The sequence below is a fragment of the Rattus norvegicus genome, chromosome X (assembly GCF_036323735.1).
Source record: "Rattus norvegicus strain BN/NHsdMcwi chromosome X, GRCr8, whole genome shotgun sequence".
NCBI lineage: Eukaryota > Metazoa > Chordata > Mammalia > Rodentia > Muridae > Rattus > Rattus norvegicus.
The window spans coordinates 120,118,664-120,144,869 of record NC_086039.1 but is presented as its reverse complement, the minus strand read 5'-3'; the positions used below and the strand labels follow the sequence as shown (position 1 = coordinate 120,144,869).

The 26,206-nt window shown below is 39.0% G+C and overlaps 1 protein-coding gene and 1 long non-coding RNA gene across 4 annotated transcripts in view; one reads left to right on the top strand and one right to left on the bottom strand.

Moving 5' to 3' along the window:
* The window catches only part of Dock11 (dedicator of cytokinesis 11), a 183,121-nt gene that overhangs the window by 35,774 nt on the left and 121,141 nt on the right, over positions 1-26,206 (bottom strand). For all 3 annotated transcript variants that reach the window (XM_017602037.3, XM_006257453.5, NM_001191760.1), the window contains 9 exons: positions 26,017-26,133; positions 23,504-23,579; positions 22,827-22,936; positions 16,841-16,952; positions 9,922-9,988; positions 8,268-8,315; positions 6,186-6,328; positions 4,379-4,494; positions 1,121-1,258 (listed from right to left, as the gene is read on the bottom strand). In XM_017602037.3, coding sequence (XP_017457526.1) covers positions 1,121-1,258; positions 4,379-4,494; positions 6,186-6,328; positions 8,268-8,315; positions 9,922-9,988; positions 16,841-16,952; positions 22,827-22,936; positions 23,504-23,579; positions 26,017-26,133 — 927 coding nt within the window. The remainder of the gene's footprint in view (positions 1-1,120; positions 1,259-4,378; positions 4,495-6,185; positions 6,329-8,267; positions 8,316-9,921; positions 9,989-16,840; positions 16,953-22,826; positions 22,937-23,503; positions 23,580-26,016; positions 26,134-26,206) is intronic.
* Positions 11,061-16,559, top strand: LOC134484095 (uncharacterized). Its single transcript, XR_010061445.1, has 2 exons — positions 11,061-12,138; positions 16,297-16,559. It is a non-coding gene; the product is annotated as an uncharacterized LOC134484095 (long non-coding RNA).

The window sequence follows — 26,206 nt, the reverse complement described above, 5'->3', positions numbered from 1 at the left end:
AATTGGTGAAGTTGACAATTTTAAAATAACATTGGGGCTACAAATGTGGTGTCCTGGGTTGAATCTTGAGGGAGAAAAGAAGATGCAGAGGTAGAGCATACAGGCTAGTCTTATGCCAACTTGACACACTAACTAGAATTATCTGAAAGAGGGAACGTTACTTGAAGAAATACCTTCATAAGATCTGGCTGTACAGTGGGGTTAAGGACACCACAAGAAAACCCACAGACTCAACTAACCTGAGTCCACAGTGGCTCACTGAGACTAAACCATCAACCAGGGGGCCTGCCTGAGACTGATCTAGGCCCTCTGTACATATGTAACCATTATGTAGCTTGATCTTGTGGGACTCCTAACAGTGGGGATAGGACCCGTCTCTGACTCTGTTGCCTGCCTTTGAAATCCTTTCCCCATAGGAAAGGAGGTGCCTAGTCTTACTGCAAGTTGATATGTCATGGCTGGTTGATATTCAGGGGAGGCCTGACCTTTGCTGAAGAGATACGGGAGGAGTAGAGTGGGGAGGAGCTTGGAGGAGAGAAGGGAGGGAAAACTGCTGTTGGAATGTAAATAAAATATAATAAATTAAGTCCAGCTGTAAGGCATTTTCCTAAGTAGTGATTGATGAGGTAGAGCCCAGCCCATTGTGAGTGGAGCTACCCCTAAGCTGGTGGTCCTGGGTTCTATTATAAAGCAAGCTAAGCAAGCAATGGGGAGCAATCCAGTAAACAGCATCCCTCCATGGTCTCTGCATCAGTTCCCGTCTCCAAGATCCTGCTCTACTTCACTTTCTTCAATAATGAACAACACTGTGGAAGTGTAAGCTGAATCCTTCCTCTCCAAGATGCTTTTTGATCATGGTGTTTTTTGTAGCAATAGAAACCCTAACTAAGACAGAGAGAGAGAGACCCCTGAAAAGGGCCTCCGGAAAATGGAAGGTGTGATGGTAAAAGGGAAAGCCTGTTCTGATTTTAGAGGATTCTTTGCCAAGTCTTCTATATCTATTTTGCTATGCTATGCTTGTCAAAGGCTGCGGTAGTTATTGGCTATTTGTAGATGTCAACACAATGATCCCCAGTCCTCCATCTTCCCTGGAACTCCAACACTTTCAAGTTGTTCTTACCTTACTGATGAAAGATCTCAATGAGGCAAAGACATGCTTCAGTGACACTTCAGATTGTCCATTTTTAAGAAAAGCAAGGTGAATATCAAATACTTTTTTCATTAGTGGGTTGTGACCATCATTATTTAAAAGTTGGCTCTATAAAACATGGAAAGAAAGTTCATAGAAGCCTTTAGTTTGTCCCTCTCCCCCATTTACAGGAGAACTAATTTTACTGCATCATCAATATCTGCTTATGAAAATGCTGTTAGGACTTTGGAAGTTTTTTCAATATTTTCAGTATTTTATTTGAGAATATTCATGTGATCTTCAACTTGAATTGAAAATCTCAAAACACCACAAGAATATTGAAACTCTAGCATTTAAAATAGCTTCAAAATTATTCTTCCTATAGAGAACATCAAAACTCAAAATGAGTTTGGGAAGAATATTTCACCTTCTATTCCTCCTCCCTTTCTGCCTTCTTCCTTTTCTGTTTTCTTCTTCTTAAAGTTCTGTTTCTGTAGCTCAGTGGGATCTAGAACTTGCTATATACAAAGGCCAGTCTGGCTCAAAGTCATAATTCTTTTTTTTTTTTGGTTCTTTTTTTCGGAGCTGGGGACCGAACCCAGGGCCTTGCACTTCCTAGGTAAGCGCTCTACCACTGAGCTAAATCCCCAGCCCCTCAAAGTCATAATTCTTTTGTTGGGATTATGCACATATTTAGTCATGACTGGCTGGGAGGAATTTTTAAAATTACCTTACACATTCAGAAATTTAAAACAAATACAAGGCAATTGGCCTTTGTATTTCTCTGGGACAGCAATAATTAAGAGAAATACCAATTCTTTTAAAAACTCTATTATCTTATTTACTTTTGGAAATGTATTTTGTATAAGACATATTTATGCACTGGTGACAAATTGAAACCTCCATGATACCTCATGATACCATAGAAACAAATACCACACCTGACTGTTTAAATGCCTCTTGTAAATGGGCATGAGAAAAAACAGTAAACAGTACAGTTATACAAGGGATATCAGTTGATTCATAAAATTTGCTCTAAAATAAATTATGAAGGGGCTACAGTGTATAACTGAGTGAGAAAATGTCTGCTATGTGAAGGTCTCTCTGGGAAGTCCAGAGTTCAATTTCTAATACTGCAAAAAAATGGAAAAAACAAAAATCAAAATCAAAACATCAGGGCTGGAGAGATGGCTCTGCGGGTAAAAGTGATTGGCATGAAAGAAAGCATGTGGAACTTAGTTCAAATTCCCACGAACCATATAAAATCAATACAAACTAGCAGAATCATCTGGAATTCTAGTGTTCCTATGAGAGACAGGAGATAGAGACAGAATTTCTGGAAGCTCATATGCCAGCCAGCTTGGAGTACACAGTGGAAAAAGAACAGAGACCTTGTGTCAAACAAGTCAAGTATGGATGCCCAATAACATCCTGGCCCTCCACACTTGGGCCTGTATTCATACACAGTATACACATGTACACACACACACACACACACACACACACACACACAGCAAATTATATAAAATCAAAACATTGGTTTAATTCTCCAACTCTGCCTTTTCGACTCTCAAGAAACTAAGCAGGTTATATTAATATTGCCCACCACACAAAACTAGACAAAATGGTGACAGGCCCATTGGTGGCCAGTACTTAGAACTATGGACTTGCATTGTGATTTATAAATTCTATAAATTTCTATAAATTTTGTTTCTGCCACCAACTAGCTGGGCAAGACACCTTATTTTTATGTGAATGATATCTATATACATAAGGCTATTATAAGGATTAAGAGATAATTTATTGTTTGTATTTAGCTTATGGGGATATAATTTGTGTTACCAAAATGTCATCAGTTTTAAGAGTACAATTCAGTTCCTGTTGGCACCAGAACTGAACTATCACAATCCAACTTCAGAGCAGTTTTGTTACTTCATAAATTTCAGATGTCCTCTTATGCTATTACCTCTCTTTATTACCCCAGTCATCAAAAGAAAAGGTGGAGGTAACACAGCGACACAATATGTGCTTTGCATGCATGAGGATATGGTTTAATCCCCAGCACCAGAAATAATAAATTAAGATTTGTAAAATGCTTAAGAGAGTACGTGACTTTTTACCAAGAAATACACAGATATCTTTAAATAAACAAAACGTATCAGAAAAGCAGGGAGGAATGGAAGACTAGTCATGGACTCGGATGTTCTATCTACTGACATGATGAAAAACAGATGTGCGTATTATTTTAATTAAAACAAACCTAATATTTTGTAAGATCACCTACTACAACGTATTAGTTTGTTATTCAATTCTCCTTTATGTAATGTTTTTGAGAAGCATGGGTCACGTTTCCTTTGTATATATCTGGAAGCCTGGGGCAATTGAGTACATTATATAAGAAAGGAAAAAGGCAAAACAAACAAGCAAACAAAACCAACAACACTGCCAAATCCTATGTAAGTGATGAGAAACAGGAGGTGTGTTTTCCCCTTTTAGGTTCTAATACTTATGCTACCTTGCACTAAGCTCATGAAGTTTTTCCTCTCAAAGCACTTTCACATCCACTTGTTTTCTTTTACCCTTCCACCTAGCATGCAAGCTAAGCGACTTTCTTTTACAAATCAAAGGAATGATGCTTTGGGTTGGAGAGAGAAAAAACATCTGAGAAAAACCTAGACATTGCCCTTACAAGATATCTTGCTATAATGGGTACTTTGGCAAACTGATTCTCTCATGATTTCAAGTAAAAACTCCTAGTTATTTTAATAAAGACATGAGAGAAAACAGTCCCTCCCTTCTTTCCTTCCCTACTTCTTTCTCCACCCCCCCCACCTCCTATCTGTCTCTACAGAGCCTTCACTGACCTGGAACTTGTTATACAGATTAGGCTACCCTCCCATTTGGCACGCCTCCTGCCTCTGTTGCCCAAGTCCTGACATTATAGGCATGTATTACCATGCTTGGCAGAAAGCCGGATCTAAAGACAAATAGAAAACAATAGAGTGAAAGAGGCCTAGGGGGATTAAGGACATTTTAGTAGGAACACTTCACTTTATGGATGACTGAGTCTCAGTGATTTCCCAAGGTTATACCATACCTCGTCAAATTTGGCCTGTCACCAGTATTTTCTCACCGCCCCTGCCAGGTTATTTCAAACTAAACTATCGTGCCTCAAACTAGCTAGTTACAATAGGTTTTTTTCCCCCCTTTCTTGCAATTGACGGTGACCGATTTCAAACTCATCTTTACCTTGAAGCACTGGGTGAAAAAGGAGATGGTGTCTAGTACGGTCAGAGACACTTCAGTAGCAGTATTGCCTTCTAGAAGTGCCTGGTGGAAAATGTCTGCTTCTGTCGTTGCAGAACCTAAGGTAAGAGAAGCATATTAAACCATGCCCAACACAGACTTTCGTTACCAGCACCAAATAGCTTCCTCCCAAAGCCATAGCGAGACAGTCTTGTCTTCTTAGAAGGAGCTCACACCACCAGACCTAATCATGAGCTTCGCTGCTGATTCCTGAGAGCCATGGTCTGCTGTAATCACTTCTGGTCACTTTTTTCTCTGCAGCATGTATTTAGGTAATACCCTTCTTTGGTGATGTGATCTCCATAATGAGCTATGGTGATGGAATTAGGAAGTCATGTGAAAGGCATCTTCAGCTGTGCTGCCAACATGGGTGAAGAAAAATGACAAAGCCACGCAAATTCAGCATCCTACATATGTTGTCAATTCCACCAGTGACAGGAGACTTGTTTCTACATTCCAGGCTATTTATGGGCTGATGGAGGCAGGTTTGTTGCACTTTTACAACAACTTTAAAAACTTGCATCCTCACTGAGCCACCAACCAGGCAGCATACACCGGCTGATATGAGACTCCCAACACATATACAGCAGAACCCTCAAGACATTTCAGGTCCCAGGGAGTGGGGAGGTTTGGTAGAGTGAGTGGAGACAGACTCATGGAGATTGGGGTGAGGTGGAGCAGGATGAGGAACACTCGGGCAGAACGGGAGGGGGCCAACAACTGGACTGTAAAAAAAGATTAACAAACAATAAAAAATGTGTACTAAGTCTTTTAGCTCAGGGTCTGTCTGTCTATGCAGGAAATAATTTATTATCATTATAATCGGGCTTCACAAATTTAGTTTTCTTGGCCTCTTTCCCTGTGCCAGTTGGAGTCCTGCATGAAAATGAAAGTGTTCTTTCTCTGAGTTTTTTTAAATTAATATTTGCAGTCAGAGGGTACTTTCCCTTTATCTAATCCCCTTAATGGCCTCAGTTAGGCAAGATTTCTCTTCTTATCCTATTTAAATATACCTTCAACAAGTAGTATTTAGAGCTCATTATTATGATTATTTGGTGCTACTGAGGATTGAACATAAGGTCTCATGCATGCTAGGCAAGCATACACTCTAGCAGTGAGCTAGGTCCCCAGTATTTTTTTTTTTTAGCTTTTTATTGTATTAGACAAGATCAAATCTGCTCAGGATGGCCTTGAACTTGTGAACTTTCTGCCTCACCCTCCTTGGTAGCTGGAATTACAGGCCTGAACTACTAAAAACAGTAGTGCAGTCAGCACAGGACATATATGTCATAAGTCATTAAATGAACAATTGTAACTCCAACTGAATATTTTATATGCTATTTTATTAAGATATTAATATGTTCTATTAAAATTTAATGGAGCTAAAGAGATGGCTCACTAGTTAAGAGCACTTATTGCTCTCCCAGAGGCCTGGGTTCAAGTCCCAGCACCCACATTGTGACTCACACTCATGCCCAATTCCAATCTTGGGGGGGTCAAGTGCCTTCACAGGTACCAGGCAAACATGGCGCAATACATATATTCAGGCTAAACATTAAAAAAAATTAAATAAAATAAATAAATCTAAAACAATTAAAAATAAAATTCAACGGAGCCTCCACATACATACTTGCATCTACACAATGCTCATATCTGCGTACACATCACACATACATACCCATTAAATTAAAAAAAAGATTAAATAGCATTACCAGGCTATTTGATATGCCTCTGACCCAAGATTACTTACTGTGATTAAGTGTGAATGAGCTTTCTAAGCTGCTAAGGTGCTGAAGCCGAGCCTGCATGACCCCTGATCTGTTTCGAAGAGCTGGCATAGTTTGTGACTTTCGATCTATTCCAAAGTGTTTGGATAGCCAGGCATCATGCACCCTAAAATAAAAATTTAAATCAACAACCAAAAGTAAAGACAGGCAGTGATGGTGTATTCCTTTAATTCTGACACCCGAGAGGCAGAGGCAGGTAGATCTCTGTGAGTTCAAGGCCAGCATGTTCTACATTGTGAGTTCCAGGGCAGCCAGGGCTACATAGTGAGACCCTGCCTCAAATCCCCACCAATAAAACAAAACAAACAAACAAAAAACAGTAACAGCAAAAACTGAAGTGCTCCAATAATATACGTCATTGTTTGATTCTTTTAAACTAAAGTGTGATTTTAGTTGATGTGTTTCCAGATAAATATAATATGCTGCTCAAAGATTCTATCAACTATTGCTTAGATTAAATGAGGTATATTAGAAACTGTGAGCCATCTCTCTAGCCCCTAAATTGTACAACATTTTAATGGGTTTCAAAAAGAGTGTATACTATTAGCTAAGGCATTTAGAAAGAGCCTTCTAACCTTCTCAAAACATTGGGGTTAAGTAGACAATACTCCAATAATATTCAGTTTTTTTTTTGCAGGAAGTGGGGAAGAAGAAGTGAGAAGACAGACAGTGAAATGGGAAGGGGCTGGCATCAGATATTCAAGTATAAATATCAATTCAGTTTCTTTCTGGATCACTTATAGCTGGGTCGTCTGTAAACTCAGGAAGGAAAAGTTTGTCCTCTTCTGACCATCAGGTCAGAGTAACAGAATCTGTGATGCCAATGGTCAGAGCAGCTCACAGTCTTAGGGAAAGATGGTGGTCACTGGAACATGCATCACTTGAGATTTATTACTAGGCTGTTCCAGAGACACAGTAATACGGCTTCAGACTGTAGAACTAAGCTTGGCATGGTGTGCTTACACATCCTATAATCCTGGCCTTTGAGAAGCTGAGGCAAGAGGATCAGAAGTTTAAGGTCCTTCTTGGAGACAGAGCAAGTTGAAGGCAAAAGGGCTCCATGAGATCCTGGGGCCAAAACCCAAACCCAAACCCAAACCAAACAAAGAAAAGAAAGAAACTGTTATAGATTTTAACTTTGAAAAATAAACTATTTGGTGCTAGAGACATGGCTCAGTGGTTAAAGGTCCTTACCACTGTGCCCAAGCTGGATCCCTGGGACATACATGGTGGAAGGAGAGAACCCAGACCATGAGCTATCCTCTGACATGTCCAAGCATGCACATAAAATTTTAAAAGACTATATTTGAATTCCTTTAGTGAGTAGTTCTAATTCATACCTACACAGATCCACTCATAATTCAAATAAACAAGACCTTTTTTGCCTTCGACCATTTGCCTTAAGAGACTCCTGATTGTTTTTTCCAGTGTTGAGGGCTGAACCCAGGGCTTCACATATGCTCAGAAAGTACTCAGCTGAGCCATATTCCAAGAACAAATGTATTTTCCTTCTTCTTTCCATTTTTTTTTAAAAAAAAATGTGGTTTTGGGAATTGAATCCAGGGCCCTGTGCATGCTAACAAATGCTCTATCACTGAGCTATGCCATGGAGCCCCTCAAACATTTCTTCATAAAGATTTAAGAGGCAAAAGAATAAATAGATGTATGTCCTAATTACTGTTGAGGCTTTCTAGTCACCTTAGCACTTGGGATGTTAACACACTGCAGGCAAGAGCGACTTTTACAGCCAAGTCTGCTTTTTGATTTTCTGCCTACCTATTTAGCCCTTACTTAAGTCCTCCAGGAAACACAAAGTTTAGGGAGATCTCAGAAGGTAGAAGCCTTCTCTATCATTCTAGTCATTACCCTTTTGAAAACATAGCATTCGTTCGCATTGGTTTTAACTTGGAATTGGGATACGCTGAATAAATCACAGCTGCCTTCACATTAACCTAAAGTCACTAGGTTTCGCATGCCACTGATGGGCTTGCTCTTTGCTGGAAAAGAATAAAGAAATGGAACATTGTAGTGCCCGCAGGAATTACCTTGCTATGTTTCTTTTCCCCATATATCGGAAGTGAAACAGACATACTCTAGAAAGGAGAACAACAGCACATTAGTAAAATATGGCTACCTGGTACAATTTGACAAGTAACAAGTAGAGGGTCATATGTTTCAAAGATCAATTTACTGAAATGATATTATACTAACATTCATTTCCATTGATAGCTACTTACAGGACTGCCATACCCTACCTTTCCACATGTATTTGCTATAGTTATATTAGCATTAAAAGTCCTGTGTCTTTACATATGAATGTAATGACAAGTTAGAAAAAAAATTGCCCATGTGAATCATCTTTTGTGCACTGTACCATACCATAGCAAAGGTCTCTAGTCATCATTAAGACTAAACCATGTTCCTTAATCATAGAAATAGAGGCAAATGCTATATTTTGTACAGAGGTATTAAAATGTTCTATATTATTAATAATCATAAACACATGAAAATAGGAAAAATAACATCTAAATCCCCATATGCTCATTACTTCCCAGCTTCAATAGCTGTCATGAACAGTCTTGTTTAAGCTCCATAAAAAGCAAGCTAATCTTCCTCCACCCTGCCATTCACCTTGCCTCTTTTCAAGCAAATTCTCACTATCAGTTGTCTTTATTGGTAAATATTTCCCAGCATATAAACAGGGTTTGCTACATCTGGGGGAGGTCATACAATTTAAAAGGGACCGTGAAAAAAAAGAGAACTTCAGGGAGGGATAGGAAAAAAGGAAAAATAGGAACAAAATACAATAGAAGACAGGCTATGGGATAGGAAAAATTGGGCTAATGGAAAAATGGGGTAAGCGGGAGTGGGAATGGTTTAAAGGATGGGGCAAGAGAAGATCAATAGAATTGATTTGTAAGAAAATGCTATAATGAAAATCCCATTATTTTGTAAACTAATCAAAAGTCTAAGAAATACATATTTAGGAGAACCTACTTGAAATCTTAACAGCTAACCAGCAGATATTTTCTGTAATTTTTAAAAAGGTTGCATCAACTGGTTATATATTGATTATCCTCTCTGTATATTATGAGTATATAAATCGTGTCTATAATGCATATGTACTATTTATGTAAAAATTCCTATATTTCTCTCTATGCATAATTTTCCTTTAACCTTTTGATAATGATAAATAGTAGCTTAGCATATAACACCTTTCAATCACTATAGTTGGTTTCCCCGAGCGTTTTAAAATATAGGTAGATGTGTATTTCTATATAAACTCATAGAGCTACAGCTGTCTGCTCCTAAAGTGATTACTGTCTAGAATTATTCCACTCTAAGAGTTCAACATCTAAATTTTAGCTGTACATTAATACAGTATCCGGTTCAAAGGACTGATACAAGGCAGCTGATACCATTCTAATTTCCTAGTTTTCAAGGTCATAGTAAGAATTCTACTCACCTGTAAAGCAGTCTATTACTAGATAAGACCTTTTCTATGGGATCACAAGTATTCCACCTCCATCCTTTTATCACTAGGTGAAGAATGCTAGACTCTAGACTATTAAAAATCATTTAGTTGTCTACAATAATAGCAAATGAACTGTTGAAAACAGAAAAACAGTAATATCTAATAACCTTCAGCCAACTTTTTCAAGTAAGTGAACTGTATTTTAGGAAAATACTGTAACTTACTCTAGAAGCACGAGAATGTTTATGAGCTCTTGGGGAGACACTTTATTCCAATAAGTCAAGAGGGTATCTGAAAATAGGAGAAGTAGTGTTAGATCAGAGATCAAAGGCCCATTATCACACACTTTATCCCTATATTTGTCTTCCCACTGCCCAACACCCGCACATTCTATGACAGGATGATATATATTCCAGGCTGACAATAAACCCACTATGTTGCTGAGTATGATTCCTAATCCTCCTGCCTCCACCTCAGAGTTCTGGGATTATAGGCTTGCACAACCAAGGGGGTTTTCTCCTTTCCTTAGGCAGGATTTCACAGAGGCCTAGGCTGGTCCCAGGTGCCCAGACTTTCTGCTTCCTGTCTTACCTCCAGAGTGCTAACATCACAAATGTGTTTTATCACACTGCATTCAAAAGAATACACATACATATTTTGTATTGATTTCAAATGAATCAGTAATCTTTATTTCACATCCTAATCTTTTTTACTTTATAAATGTTCTTTTTGATGGTTAGTTCTAATCTTCCTATCATAGCTGAGGACAAAATAAGGAAATTTTTGTTTATCTTTTATACCCAAGGCTTAGCCAACTCTAAAATTTTACAAATAGTGGTAGGTTTATGGGAAGTTTTCTAGAGAGATAGAGTCAGGTGCTTTTATCTGCTACTTGAAGGGCTCTGTTAACCAAAAGATTTAAGAATTTAGAGAACGAAATTATCGTCTTCCATTTTCCTCTTTGGATAATGAGGTTGATGGTTTGTGTGTGTCCAACTATTTCAGAGAGAAGAACATCTTAAACCTATCCATGTAAGTTTTTTTTAATACATTTCTTTCATTTTTTCCAAAATCTTTTATTACCTAACTATCTACCTACCTACTTACAGGGGGTAGAAGGTATTTTATTTGTTTTAGACAGGGGTCTCATAGTCCAGGTTGACCTTGAATTCCTGATCCTCTTGCCTCTACCTTCCAAGTGCTGAGATAAAGGGAATGTACCACTTTGCCCAGCTCTGGCTAAAACCAAACAAAACTAAAAATAAAAATAAAAAAAGAAAAAGTACTAAATTTTGTCACAATATAGCTTTCTTTTTTATACTCCTCTTATATACCTAGCAGCATTGGCTATCCTACTGTAAATGACAAAATCTTTTGTCACAAAAAGTAGAAAAACTACTCTCTTTTCACCTAAGCAACAGTCTTAGGTAGACAAGGATTGAGGAGACAACGCCAACCTTACAACTGAGTGAGGTAGGATGAAGGAGCTTTGATGTTGCTTCTCTCATTTTTTAATATATTTTTTTCTGATCCTGGGATTAAATCTAATACTCTATATGTTCTAGGAAAGTACTTTATCACACAGCTATATTACCAGTTCTTAAAAAATTAATTATCATGATTATATTATTACATTTCTTGTGCATGTTCGGAACATGTTTAAACTGATATACCAGTAGAAGTTGGAGGACAACGTGCAAGCTGAGTGCTCCATTTCCACATTTGAGCTTCAGGGACTGAACTCGAGATATTTGGCAAAGGGTTTTGCGGCGGCCAGTTATCTCCGTGGCCCAGGTTGAAGACAGGGTCCGGGTTGAGAATGTAGCCCAGAATGGCCTTAAATTTTCCATTCCTTTGCCTTTGCCTCTAGATTGTTCAAATTATACAGCATTTCCTAAATTTTATTTTTAAGTCGGGGTCTAGAGGCTCAGGAGGTACGTTGGCCTTGAACTCACAATTTTCTCACCTCAGCTCCCTAGCATGAGTCACTGTCCTCACCTTACTCAAAAGTATTTTATCAAACCACGACTACCAACAGTTTCCAATGATTCTAAATTATTAATCTTTCATAATCAAAATGTTTTTGATACTTTTTCTAAAGTATTTGTTCTAAAAGATTAAGCTAAAGGCAACTTCTGTCCTCCTCCATCCAGCCTGGCCTCTTGGTATCTCCTGAGGGAGCGGGGCTGGCACGTGATTCTCAGGCGCATGCGTGCTCCCTCAGCATTCTCAGGGCATTCCTGCTTGGCCTCAGAGGGCGCGGCGCCATTTTTGAAGGCGGTGGTGGGTTTCTGTTTCCCTCAAGCTTTGGTATTTTTGTTTTGTTTTGGCAAAAAGTTTTTAGCTCCTTTCTAGGAGTAAAGAAACTGTGCTTTTCTGTCCGTCCGCAGCACGAACAGAAAAGTCTCTGCAGGACTGGTCTTAAGGCAGCTTCATGGCAGGTCTGTAAAGGGACAGGGGGGCGGGTGAGGCCTGTGAGGCCTGTGAGGCCACGGGGCAGCCGCGCCCCTTGCCTACAGACCTGATTGGCAGGGCTGCCGGGGCTAGTGTTCTGGTCAGCGGACCTTAATTAGAGGCTTCTGTGCCATTTTTTCTTTTTGTCAGTGGCATGTGAAGTTGCTGGCCACAGCTCCATAGTGAAAAAGCGGCCAGTGGTCCTACCAGTCGCTAGCCGGTGTCAAGTTCTCAGTGGAGGTTTTTTTTTTTTTTTTGGACAGTTTTTGTTTGTTTGTTTTTCGTTTTGGTCAGTGGCATGCTAAGTAACTGTAGTTAACAGCTCTGTAGTTAAAGAGCAGCTGGTGGGTCCTGGTGGTCACTAGTCAGTGACAAGTATTTAGCAGAAGCTCTCTGGCCATTTTTGTCAGTGGTCCTGCCAAGCTTGACCCCTGCCTCTCTCGGTTCCCGATAAGTCAAAAAACGATGCAGGCCAGCAGTAGTGGTAGTGAAGACAGGGAAGGTGGTAGAAAACCCACACGGGCAGGTAACATAAAGCTTAGCGTAAGTGATTTGGCGTCTGATGACTTTAAAAAGGCATGGTTGTCACTGAAAGAGGTCCATGATAAAGAGCTTTACCGCTTACAGGTGAAATTAAGCAATATGAGAAAGTCACGGTTGACAGAGGGAAGGCGGTGTGGTGGCCCAGTACCAAAGGGCAATAAACCACTAACGCAACCACTGGAATCCTCCCATTCAAAAGTATGTGAGCGCTGTTTAATGAACGAAACATACAGGGATGTGCTGCAACAAGAATTTAATAACATGCAACAAAAAAATCTCGTGCAGATTGCTGAGCTTACTGTAGAAAATAACAAATTAAAAGAAGAAAACAAAATGCTTTTGGAGAGGCTAAAAGCAACTCCACCTTCACGTGTTCAGTTGGCTTTTTCAGATAGTGATTATGAGGATTTCGTTAAAGGTACTCAAATGAAAATTAAACACATTTATACAGTAAAGGAGCCTTCCCAAGCAGTACAGTTGCAGTCGTCTCCTAGGTATGTTACAAAACCACAAGATGAACAAAAAAAATCTCTCTGTACACCGAAGGTAGAACCACCTCCTTCACGTAAACAAACTCCACAAAGCAGTCAGGAAATCCAGGTAGTCTCAGAGACCTCTTTTGTGGACTCTTCCTGTCCCGAGGAGGATCATGATACCAAAGAGGCCAATGTATTACTGTCATGTACAGCTTGTTCTATAAAAGCTTCATCGGACACCTTTAACAAAGATGAGTCAGATAATTCCTCAAGACGTCGTAGAGTAAGTACTTCCACACAAAAACATGATAAGGAGAAGACCTTAACTTGGAGCTTTTCCAGCATTTCCTCTGGAGAGGAACCTATAATAGTATCTGAAACTTCAGAGGAAAGTATGCCTTGTAATCCTAATTCTGCACTGGCATCTTGGGAAAAGAAAAGAGAACAAAATAGTTCACAGGTGTTTCCTGTGGACTATACTTCAAAATATATTCAGAAAAGGAGAGCAACACAGTCTGCTAGCAGTCAGAATAATGACATTTCAGTGAAATCTGGTCATGCTCCTCGGCTTTCCAGGGGAGAAACTACTCTGAAAAGCACTTGTGAATCTGAAGATATAAGACATCTTGCAAAGAGGTCTAAAAGTGATTCCTAGAGAGTTCTTTCAGAGATTTCATTGAAAAGTAAAAAACAGATAGAAAAAAGTTTCAGCTTCCCTTCATGTTTGCTTCTGAGAAAATGTGTCTGTGTTCAATAAGATAGTGTTCCTGTAAATTCAGATTATGCAACAAATAATAAAGTATTAGAACTTAAAACTCTTTGATTCATGCCCTTTAGGACCCTAAAATAGTGAATTGCTATTAGTAAAATATATAGACAGAGAAGGAAATGTCAAAATCCCCCCTGCTGCTAAAACAATTGTGTATACATAGAATAAATTGATATTAAAGTTATTAATTTTATAATACAATTAAAAAATTATGAGCACCTGAAGGATGTAAACTTGTAAGAATTCAATGCACATAGAGTAATAAAAATACTATTTATTAGACAAGGTCACTAGAACTAATACATTAAAAACGATCTAGAAGTAAACATTTTTTTAGAATAAAAAGAGAATGACTTTATGGGATGCAGTCTGACTTTAAACATGCAAAAGATAAAGAGATTTGATGCAGACAAAATATGAGTTACTGAAAATGTCTTCTCTGAAACTACAAAGAACCTTCCTATCACAGAGCTTCAATCTTTTTTTTTTTTTGGTTCTTTTTTTTTTCGGAGCTGGGGACCGAACCCAGGGCCTTGCGCTTCCTAGGTAAGCGCTCTACCACTGAGCTAAATCCCCAGCCCCACAGAGCTTCAATCTTTGACTTCAATAAAATTTTGACAGTTTACTCCTAAGTTGTATATTCATGAGACCAATAGATTATTCAGTTATTTGTATAATTTTTCTATATGAGATGGTAGAATTCCAGTCTTTAGGAGGCTGAAGAAGAAAAACTTCAAATTCAAGGTTAGTCTGTATGTTCTAGAACAAACTAGGCTAAAAAGATTCAATCTTAAAAAGAAAAAAAATACTATTTTTGAGTTGTACTAATTTATTTCAGAGTTTGTTACTCATATGTGGCTAAGGGCTTTAATATTTTTGTACCTAACTGGCTATTATCTAATAATTGGTATTATTTATATTATTATTTTGTACTATCAAAGAAATTCAAGTAATGTTTGTTAAAAATTGTTAAAGATATCCTGGTTGTGTAGTACCAGAAAAAAATTTAAATGAGAAATAGTTGGGCATACTACTAGTTACCTCCAGTTCCAGCATTTGGAAGATAGGTAAGAAGATTGTGAATTTACAACCTTGGCTAAGAAAAAAAGACTGTGGTATTGTTGTACTCTACAATTTGCTTTCCTATCTGAATAATCTGTTATAATGTTTCTTTGTCACAAAAATAAAGTATGTAATAGTTAGTAAAAATGTATGTATAAAATAAGCTGGGAGTATATAGCTCATGTGCTAGGCCCTGGGTTCATGTCTCTAGTATCAAAAAAGTTTAAAAATATGGCCTAGGATTTAGCTTGACAGTGAAGCACTTGCATAAGCATGTGCAAAGTGGAAGCCCTTGGTTTGTCATCTGACACCAAGGTATGTGTGGGAGAATGAAACAGCCAAGTGTGATGGGAAAAAAATGAAACAACCAAATGTGGTGTGTACCCTTGTGATTTTAGCACTCAAGAGGCTGAAGCAAGAGAATCAAGAGATTGAGCCATCTTTATGTATAGTATGACCCTCTCTCCAAAACGAATATAAATTGGGGCTGGAGAGATGACTCAGCAGTTAAGAGTACTTGTTGCTCTTGCAAAGGACCTTCATTCAGTTCCCAGCACCCACATGGTGGCTCATAACCTTTTGTAACTCCAGGTCCAGAGGATCTCATGCTCTTTTCCCACCTCTGTAGGCATACATGTGGTACACATACACATAAAGAAAAACAAGCAGGCATGGTGGTGCGTGCCTTTAATCCCAGCACTTGAGCAAAAGAGGATAGCCTGGTCTATACAGTGAGTTCCAGGCCATTTAGGGTTATATAATGAGATTCTGTTTTAAAAAAAGCCCAAAATAGAAATAAAAAATAGTAAATCTAAAAATATGTCTGTAATAGAAAATTTGAACAAGATAGTTATATGATAATGGTGATTAGAACCCAGGTGCTTTTTTGAATTTATTTTAAATTTATCTACTGATTTTGCATGTTGACAACTATTTTTCTTTTCTGTTTTGTACATGTGCTATGAATTGAACCCAGAGTCTCATATATGCTAGCCATGTGCTCCCCTAGTTTACATTTACTTTGCTAATTGTCTATATTCCTGAGGAAGAATATGATATTATATGTATACACTGTATAATGCCTACTTAGGTAGATTTTATGTTCTTTAGACCTGCATACTTTTTGAGCAAATAAAGATAAATGGAAGAAGAGGGTGGGAATTTTATAAATAAATGTGACATTTGAGGAAAAGGCAATTTTAACTCCTGAGGATATGAATGTAATCCCTTATTTATAGTTATATAGTATAAAGAGAAACTGGTAATGCTAGCAGATGATACCATTCTTCTCCAAGAAGAGATACAGATTGACATCCTGACTCCAGACATCAGGGCTGCTGCAGAGAGGACGACTGACTCCAGACAACACCGTGGTGCTGCAGAGACAACTGACTGCAGACAACACCATTGATGCTATAGAGACAATGACTGACTCCAGACAACACCATTGGTACTCAAAGAGACAATGGTGGCATCCCCTACCTTCAGAAAGCCCTGGTTTCTTGCTTCTGTGTTTATGTTTTTCAAATCCTAGTTCAAATAAATGCTAAAGTGTTAATTTTGTATTGTGATTATTTCCTTCCTGTTATATTAACCACTTAACATTTTATGCTTTGCCTAAAAACCCTTAAAATTGTTGCATAATTTTTATAAGTTAATAGTTTTAAATCCTATCAAACATTCAAATCCATGGAAACTTATTTTAATGTTCATCTTAAGGGATATTTCATGACTTGAATCTTTAAAGATCTGTTTCTAAAATGTATGTTCTCAATTTACAGGCCTGAACTTAGGAGGGGGTATCTACTACAGTTCCTGCTGAGTATGCTAGTCTCTCACCTTCAGAAATCATCTTTACTATGTATAAGTAGCACATCAAGAGGTTTCTGATTTCATACTGATCCAGACGATTATACTGGGATACACTAGTTCTTGACGAACTCTGCCGGGTCTGTAAGATAAAAGAGAGGAGACTTATGAAATAATATGGCGATTTTACACAGCTTTAAACTCAAATTATTTTTTCACCACTAGTCCTACTGGGGAAAACTATAAATTTTATAGTCTTTCTTACAGGTAAATGGGTTGAGTCTTTATTGCTACAGTATCTAGTGATATCACTGGAAATTACTTCAGTTGTTCATAAAGATATAGCTATTAATGATATATTAATGTTCCACTCCCGTATGCTTTGTGTTATAATAACAAAAACTGAAAATACTCAAAAATTTTTAGGAAGAATATCTGTTATGTGAAGGAGGGATTTAAGGTATATGAAAACATAACATATTTTAGGGCTGGAGATAAAGTTGAGAAGTAGATCACTTGCCTAACATATGCAAGCTCTGTGTTTAATTCCCCATCACTGCCTAAAAGTTACACTTTAAAATTTGAATCACTTCTTAGAATGGATTAATATCCAATCATCAAATAACCTATTTAAAAATGGGCTGACATAAAATACAGGTACCATGTTATACTCCACAGACCCAATGCAGCTTAACAAGAAGGAAGGCCCAAGCAAGGAAGCTTGAATTTCATTTCAAAGGGGTAATAAAATAGTCATAAGATGCAGATGGAGAGAGGGAACTGGGAGGGAGGGGGAAGGCAGAGGGGAATGGGGTTCAGGATCAGGTGTGGGGAAGGACAGGAGAGATGGCTACATGGCCATGAAAATGAATGGAAATCTCCAATTGACCGAGGTGATGAGGTTGGGGCGGGGCATCTCCAGGGAGAGACAGAGACTGGGGATAAGGGAGGAACCCAAGAATCAATGAGGGTGACTTAAGCTGTGACTCACTACACTGGGGATATGGAACCCGAAGAGGCCACCTCCTGTATCCATACAGGAACCCTAGTGGAGTGATAGACAACAACTCACCAACAAAACTTTCAACCCAAAACAAGCAATGCAGACATGGGGGAGGGAGCAGGGACTGAGGTAATGGCCAACCAATAACTGTCCCATGGATAAGCACCGATCCCTGACACGATTAGTAATCCTCGGTTATGCTATAGACAGGAGTATGTTGTCCTCTGAGAGGCTCCACCTAGCACCTGACTCAGACAGATAGACACCCACAGCCAAAAAGTGGATAGAGCTTGGGTTATGGAAGAATAGGAGAAAGAATTGCTGGCCCCAAAGGGGATAGGAACTTCATAGGAAGACCAACAGAGTCAACTAACCTGGATGCTTGGGGCTCTTAGAGACGAACCACCAACCAAAGAAAATACACAGGCTGGACCTAGACCTCCCCACTCCTATGTAGCAGATATGAAGCTTGACCTTCATGTGGGTCCTGAAAAACTGGAGCAGGGCTATCCCAAAAGCTGTTGTCTGTATGTGGATATGTTGTAGCTGGTCAGCCTTGTCTGGCCTCAGTTGGGAAAGAAGTGCCTAGCCTTACAGAGACTTGAAGCACCAGGGTGGCAGGAGGGGGGTATGGCCTCCATCTGCTCAGAGGAGAAGGGGGAGGGGAAGCAAGGATTGTGGGAAAGATTGACAGGGAGGCTGGCAGCGGGTGGGATGTAAAGTGAATAAGTAAAAACAACAATCACAACAACAACAAAACCCAAATGTGCTGATACAATAATTAAAATAAGAAGGACCAGGTAATATTTCCAAATTAGGTCAAGTAATGTTGTTCCTATTATTTAATGAGATCTCTTTAAATACCAAAATCATGGCAATATCGCATTTATTTGAGGATTTATATAAATAAGAGTAACAATAACACAAAGTTTTACCCTTGCTAATTAAACAATACTCAGAGCTGAGCTAACAGGGTACATAAAACTAAGGATTTTGAATTAGATTGAAACAAACTTGTTCTGATTGCTTGTTAGACATGAAATTACTAGGAAGTTATTTAATCGCTGTCACCTTATCTGTGATGGTATCATCACAATTCAAAATAGTGTGAAATAGGAACCATTGTGAATAAATTACTATTTACCCAAAGGTTCAAAGATGTATATTCCAGTGGTTCTTTTTTTTTTTATTCATTCTCTCCAGGAATGTCAGCTAAAACCATTATTAAAAAAATGAAATATCCCTAAAACAAAACTGTATAACCACCAGATTCACATGAAGATGACCTAGTGGAGACAAGCTGGACCTCACCTTACCAACAAGCTATCAAATCTGTTATGTTTAAGCAGTGAGACCGCCAAGGAAGGAGATGCCAAGTAGTTCTTCAAAGCTTCGGACCACAATCAAACACAGCATCATTTTCAACAGAAGCAGAAGCTCATCTGAATATGCTCAAGGATGCTGACATCAACATTTAATCATCTGCTCACTCATCCAGGAAGAAGGGGAGATCAGTTACTACTGTACTTTATTGTGTTCAACCAAATCACCATGTTACAAAAATAGCAAGCTGCCATAATAAAAAATAAAGCTCCTCTATCCAGCACCAGATAGCATCATTTTACTTTCAAGCCTAGAAATTGCACACTTGTATATAAACCAACCAAAGATGAGGATTGAGAGTTCATCTTGGTGGATTTTTCCTTTGATGAATATGAAGTGTCCTTCCTTATCTTTTTTGATGACTTTTAATTGAAAATTGATTTTATTTGATATTAGAATGGCTACTCCAGCTTGCTTCTTCTGACCATTTGCTTGGAAAGTTGTTTTCCAGCCTTTCACTCTGAGGTAGTGTCTGTCTTTGTCTCTGAGGTGTGTTTCCTGTAGGCAGCAGAATGCAGGGTCCTCATTGCATATCCAGTTTGTTAATCTATGTCTTTTTATTGGGGAGTTGAGGCCATTGATGTTGAGAGATATTAAGGAATAGTGATTATTGCTTCCTGTTATATTCATATTTGGATGTGAGGTTATGTTTGTGTGCTTTCATTCTCTTTGTTTTGTTGCCAAGACGATTAGTTTCTTGCTTCTTCTAGGGTATAGCTTGCCTCCTTATGTTGGGCTTTACCCTTTATTATCCTTTGTAGTGCTGGATTTGTAGAAAGATATTGTGTAAATTTGGTTTTGTCATGGAATATCTTGGTTTCTCCATCTATGTTAATTGAGAGTTTTGCAGGATACAGTAACCTGGGCTGGCATTTGTGTTCTCTTAGGGTCTGTATGACATCTGTCCAGGATCTTCTGGCCTTCATAGTTTCTGGAGAAAAGTCTGGTGTGATTCTGATAGGTCTCCCTTTATATGTTACTTGACATTTTCCCCTTACTGCTTTTAATATTCTTTCTTTATTTTGTGCATTTGGTGTTTTGACTATTATGTGACGGGAGGTGTTTCTTTTCTGGTCCAATCTATTTGGAGTTCTGTAGGCTTCTTGTATGCCTATAGGTATCTCTTTTTTTAGGTTAGGGAAGTTTTCTTCTATGATTTTGTTGAAGATATTTACTGGTCCTTTGAGCTGGGAGTCTTCACTGTCTTCTATACCTATTATCCTTAGGTTTGATCTTCTCATTGAGTCCTGGATTTCCTGTATGTTTTGAACCAGTAGCTTTTTCTGCTTTACATTATCTTTGACAGTTGAGTCAATGATTTCTAGGGAATCTTCTGCTCCCGAGATTCTCTCTTCCATCTCTTGTATTCTGTTGGTGAAGCTTGTATCTACAGCTCCTTGTCTCTTCTTTTGATTTTCTATGTCCAGGGTTGTTTCCATGTGTTCTTTCTTGATTGCTTCTATTTCCATTTTTAATTCCTTCAACTGTTTGATTGTGTTTTCCTGGAATTCTTTCAGGGATTTTTGTGTCTCCTTTCTATGGGTTTCTACTTGTTTATTTATGTTTTCCTGGAATTCTTTCAGGCATTTTTGCGATTCCTCTCTGTAGGCTTCTACTTGTTCTCTAAGGGAGTTCTCCACGTCTTTCTTGAAGTCCTCCAGCATCATGATCAAATACGATTTTGAAACTAGATCTTGCTTTTCTGGTGTGTTTGGATATTCCATGTTTATTTTGGTGGGAGAATTGGGCTCTGATGATGCCATGTAGTCTTGGTTTCTGTTGCTTGGGTTCCTGCGCTTGCCTCTCGCCATCAGATTATCTCTAGTGTTACTTTGTTCTGCTATTTCTGACAGTGGCTAGACTGTCCTATAAGCCTGTGTGTCAGGGGTGCTGTAGACCTGTTTTCCTGTTTTCTTACAGCCAGTTATGGGGACACAGTGTTCTGCTTTCGGGCGTGTAGTTTTTCCTCTCTACAGGTCTTCAGCTGTTCCTGTGGGCCTGTGTCTTGAGTTCACCAGGCAGGTTTCTTGCAGGGGAAAAGTTGGTCCTACCTGTGGTTCCAAGGCTCAAGTTTGCTCGTGGGGTACTGCCTAAGTCCTCTCCGTGGCGGCAGCAACCGGGAAGATCTGCGCCACTCTTTCCGGGAGCCTCCGTGCACCAGGGTTCCAGATGGCGTTTGGTGTTTTCCTCTGGCGTCTGGATGTGTGCAGAGTGCAGTCTCTTCTGGTTTCCCAGGCGTGTCTGCCTCTCTGAAGGTTTAGCTCTCCCTCCCACGGGATTTGGGTGCAGAGAACTGTTTATGCAGTCTGTTTCCTTCAGGTTCCGGCGGCGTCTCAGGCGCAGGGGTCCTGCTGCTCCTGGGCCCTCCCCTACGGGAAACCAGAGGCCTTATACAGTTGCCTCTTGGGCCAGGGATGTGGGCAGGGGTGGGCAGTGTTGGTGGTCTCCTCCGCTCTGCAGCCTCAGGAGTGCCCACCTGACCAGGCGGTGAGGTCTCTCTCCCACGGGGTTTGGGAGCAGAGAGCTGCTGCCTATTCCAGTGGTTCTTAAGGGTGCTTTCCACCAGCAGAATCAGCATCACCTGAGGACTTAGTATTAAAAATTAGCAGGCCCTGTTTCAGACCTACTGATCCTCTGAGGGCGAGGTGCAGCCATTTATTTTTAAGCCCTCCAGGTGACTGATGCACATCATGTGCGCCACAAAATAGTAGGAAATTCTTATTTATGAACATGCATTCAAGTATGGCTGGCTTAAGTAAAAATTCCAGTTTTACTTAAAAACATGAGTGGGAGTTTATTATTTTAAAAAACATTTACAGACCCATCTAAGTAATACATGATTCTATAATTTTATCTAGTGTGACAACTTTACTCTCTAGGCTGTGGTTTTTTGGCTTCAAAGCAGATACATTTCACATTTTGATGTTAGGCTTGAAACAATTTGATGGAAAAGTTAGAATACTTTAAGACCCTAAGTAATTCTGGAACTCTGAGACAATCAACTGGACGACCTAAAGTTTCTCTCAAACAAATGTTATTTTTTTTTAAAAGAAAGGCTGAATCAGGCCCGCTCTGATATATTTTCATTAAAGTGCAAGGCAGATTAAACATTTTAAATCAAAACCTCCCCTTCTAGGTTACAGTGAGCTACAGCAAAGGAAGTAAGAGTTAGGCTGCTCGAGGATAGTTGCCTTATTCCCAATACAAAGTTTTAAGACAACCAGGAAAACTGGGCATCCTGGTTTTTGCCTGTCGTTGGGATTACTCAGAAGGATGAGACTGCTTGAGGCCAGAAGTTTGAGATCAGCCTGGGCAATAAATTGGAGGTGGAAGCAGGAGACTCAAGGATTGTCTGGGAGACATCATGGCCTGAGGTGTGCTTGAACTTTGAGAAAAACCTCGTCTCAAACTTCCACTAAAAATGTCACACTAACTATGCTTAAGGGAGAAAAAGACGTCCAAGTAAGAGCTGCAAGGACAGGAAAGTATTGCTATAATATTCAGGAATTGTGGGATGTACTTTACAGATCCAGAAAAGACTATATGAGAGCAGATAGATGAATGTTTACTTTTTAAAAATGTTGGTAGCCTAATATGTCACCAGGTTTTTCTATATATTTAGGTTCTTACGTTTTCGCCAGTGCTCCCAGGATCTGGAAATCCTGTTGCTCCTTCAGGAATAAGGGAACCTCTTGAATCTTCCCTCTTAATTCCATGACCATTTTGAAAAGACCCATAGGCTGGAAAAAAGTCCAAGTCCTTGTTAACAGCAGGAAGAACCATCAAAATATTTTTAAAACTAAGTACTACATTATTTTAAATAAGTATATGCTATTAGAGAATCCTGGTCTTCTAAAAATGTCAAATTCATATGTCAAAATGCTGCAAAAAGAACCCAAGTAAATGTTAAGTGATTTTCCCCCTCTCAAAACAATTTATTAAAGTTCCTTGGAAGTCATGTAATAAAGCGACATATTTCACAAAACAGCTTACCTATATTACAGATAAGGAAACACAAGCCTAGGAAAGTGGCCTACCCAATACTAGTGAAAAAAAAAAGGAGGAAAGGAAACCAGTGTCTTTTTGTTTTGTTTTGTTTTTCCTTATCTTCTAGTTTTTCTACTGTACCTAGTCATCTTGATCATGTTTAAACAAATTAGAAAATATGGCTGCATGTGAATTATATTTTATCTAAACGTTAGGAAAGATCAGAATTTGTATAGATTTACCACAGAATATTTAAAAAAGAGCAGAGGTTCATTGCTAAAAATTTGTTGTGTTGCATAAGCTTTAAAGTGATTAATTACCTGGTTCTTTGTCAGTGGCCAGGCTCCCTCTGCTTGTAGGTGAAACAAAGCCACATGGAAACTCATCCCTGGATGCCTGTAACAGATATGATGCCCGATGCCCGAATCATTTAACCAATTTTAAAACTAGCACAAAAATGTTAATTAGATTGTACCCTGATTTTAAACAAAGCTTACTATGAAAGTTACATCAAATACTATTAGTAGTTAAGTGACACGTCTCAAAATATTGGCTGCCAGCATACTATAGTAAGAGTTATAACCTCTGATATCTGATATTATATACACACAGACACACACAGACACACACAGACACACACACACACACACAGACACAGACACACACACACACACACACACACACACACACACACACGGCTACAACTGGTATAATCTAAGCATTGTTCAGTTTAGCTCTCTTCCTTGGAACCAGAGACAATGCTAGAAGTTGAAGTGTAACAAAAAGTTCCTAAGTAAACATGAGCTGCAAAAGAACAGATCCTGAAACATTTCAACTATGAATGTCAAATGTGTGTGGAATGAACAACAGCATGAACTATTTATTATGTGTGAAGATCGATATGGCATCCAGTAGGTTACAATCCTATTCCTGTCATTAACACAATCAAGTGCCACAAGCAAGAAAGCTACCAGGCCAGCTTAAAAGTGGTTTTTTCAGCTGGTGATGGTGGCGTATACCAGTAACCCTAGCACTCAGGACATCTAGTTAGGAGACTTGTTCCCAGTTCCAAGCCAGCCTGGACTGTAGTCACAGTGAGATCCTGTCTCAGTAACCTAATACGGCTGGAATGATGGCTCAGCAATTCTAAGTGCCTAATTGCTCTTGGTCAGAGTTCAGTTCCCAACAGCCATGTGGACTGTCCATAACTCCAGCTCCAGGACATTTGTCCCTCTTCTGGTCTCCATAGGCACCTGCACTCATGCATGAACACACACTCTGACACATGCATATATGCATAATTTTAAAATAAAACTAAAATTCTTCCTTCAACTGATCTTTCAAAGATTCTTTCTTGGGAATTTAGGAGTAGCTTTCAAGATTAGCAAGGGCATTTTACAGGGAAAATTTTCTAGATTATCTTGTAAAGCACAATTCAACTTGCTGTCCAACAATATGAAATGATTCTGCAAAGTGTGTGTGTGTGTGTGTGTGTGTGTGTGTGTGTATATACATGAATGATCAAGGACCATTCAAAGAAGGAAGAGAAATAGGAGCTAACAGTGCCACTGAACCAACAAGTACAAAACATACAATTTGAGCACCGAAACTTTTTAAGGTAGCATCTTATGTAGCCCAGGCTTGCCTTGAATTCGCTCCAGCCTTTCAAGTGGTGATACCCAGCCATTGTTTTAATAGGGTTACTTGCACATTGGAGAGTATCCAGAAGTACTGACCATGAAAATAAATGGTTTGGAATGACAAATATCAAAATGGTGATACATGGCCTGGAGATAAATTTAGAAGGTGTGTAAGGATTTGTATATGCTTGGCCCAGGGAGTGACACTATTTGGAGTTGTGGCCTTGTTGGAGTTGAAGTGTCACTGTAGGCAGGGGCTTTAAGGTCCTCATCCTAGATGCCTGGAAGTTAGTCTCCTCATAGCAGCCTTCAGATGAAGATGTAGCACTCTCAGCTCCTCCTGCACCATGCCTGCCTGGATGCTGCCATGTTCCTGCCTTGATGATTATGGTCTGAACCTTTGAACCTGTAAGCCAGTCCCAATTTAATGTTGTCCTTATAAGGATTGCCTTGATTATGGTGTCTGTGCACAGCAGTAAATCTCTAAGACAATGTGTAAGGGCCAAATTATAGAGGTGGAAACAAATATTTTACAGGTCTCTAGAGGCCAAAACTAGGAGCAATTGACAGAAACCCTTTTAGGTCTAAGGGTGAGGGGGGACTATTTTAATATTACAAGGGCAAGATTGTTTACAAACAGAAACATTGTTACCCTTTCAGGGTCTTCTACGTCTTAAGGCACTAAGGAGAATAGAGAGAAATTTAACCCAACTGTGGTAAACTAAAGGGGACTTATCAAGAAATACTTAACAGAGACTATCAAGGGTAGGGAAAAACAAAGGAATCTTAACCCCCAGTGTCTGACACTCTGGAAGTGAAGAAACTTTCATTTTGCTCTCAAGATGAATAAATACACTGAAATGTATTAGTAGCAAAATTTAAAGAACAAAACAATAGGAAAAAATCATTCCTTTGGACCACCTTATCCAAAATGAGGTCTTTAGAGTAGACAGAGGCAGTTAAGCTTGTTAGACACACAGACTCTGCACTTCGGCACTAGAGCCTACTGAATTAAGATCTGTGTTCTCCACACTACAGTTTGAGACACGTTGCTCTAGGACAAACAGTAGCAATGGAATATGGACTAAAACGTGAATTTGTAGGATTTAGATCATATAGCAGATGGCCTCAATTCCACATTCATCAGATAAAACAAGATACAACTTGAGACAGAAATGCATTAATACACTTACAGAATTAGGCATGGCTGCACAGGAGTACAAAGTATCTCGGCCTGCCAGTCGCTGTATATTTTCCAAGAGCAGCCCGACAAACGGGAGGTACAACTGTGCTATTTTGGCTTGCTGGTTCTGAAAAATACCAAAACTTTATTGATTAATAGTATGTATATGCTACAAATGAATGGGGTCGACTTCATATGTC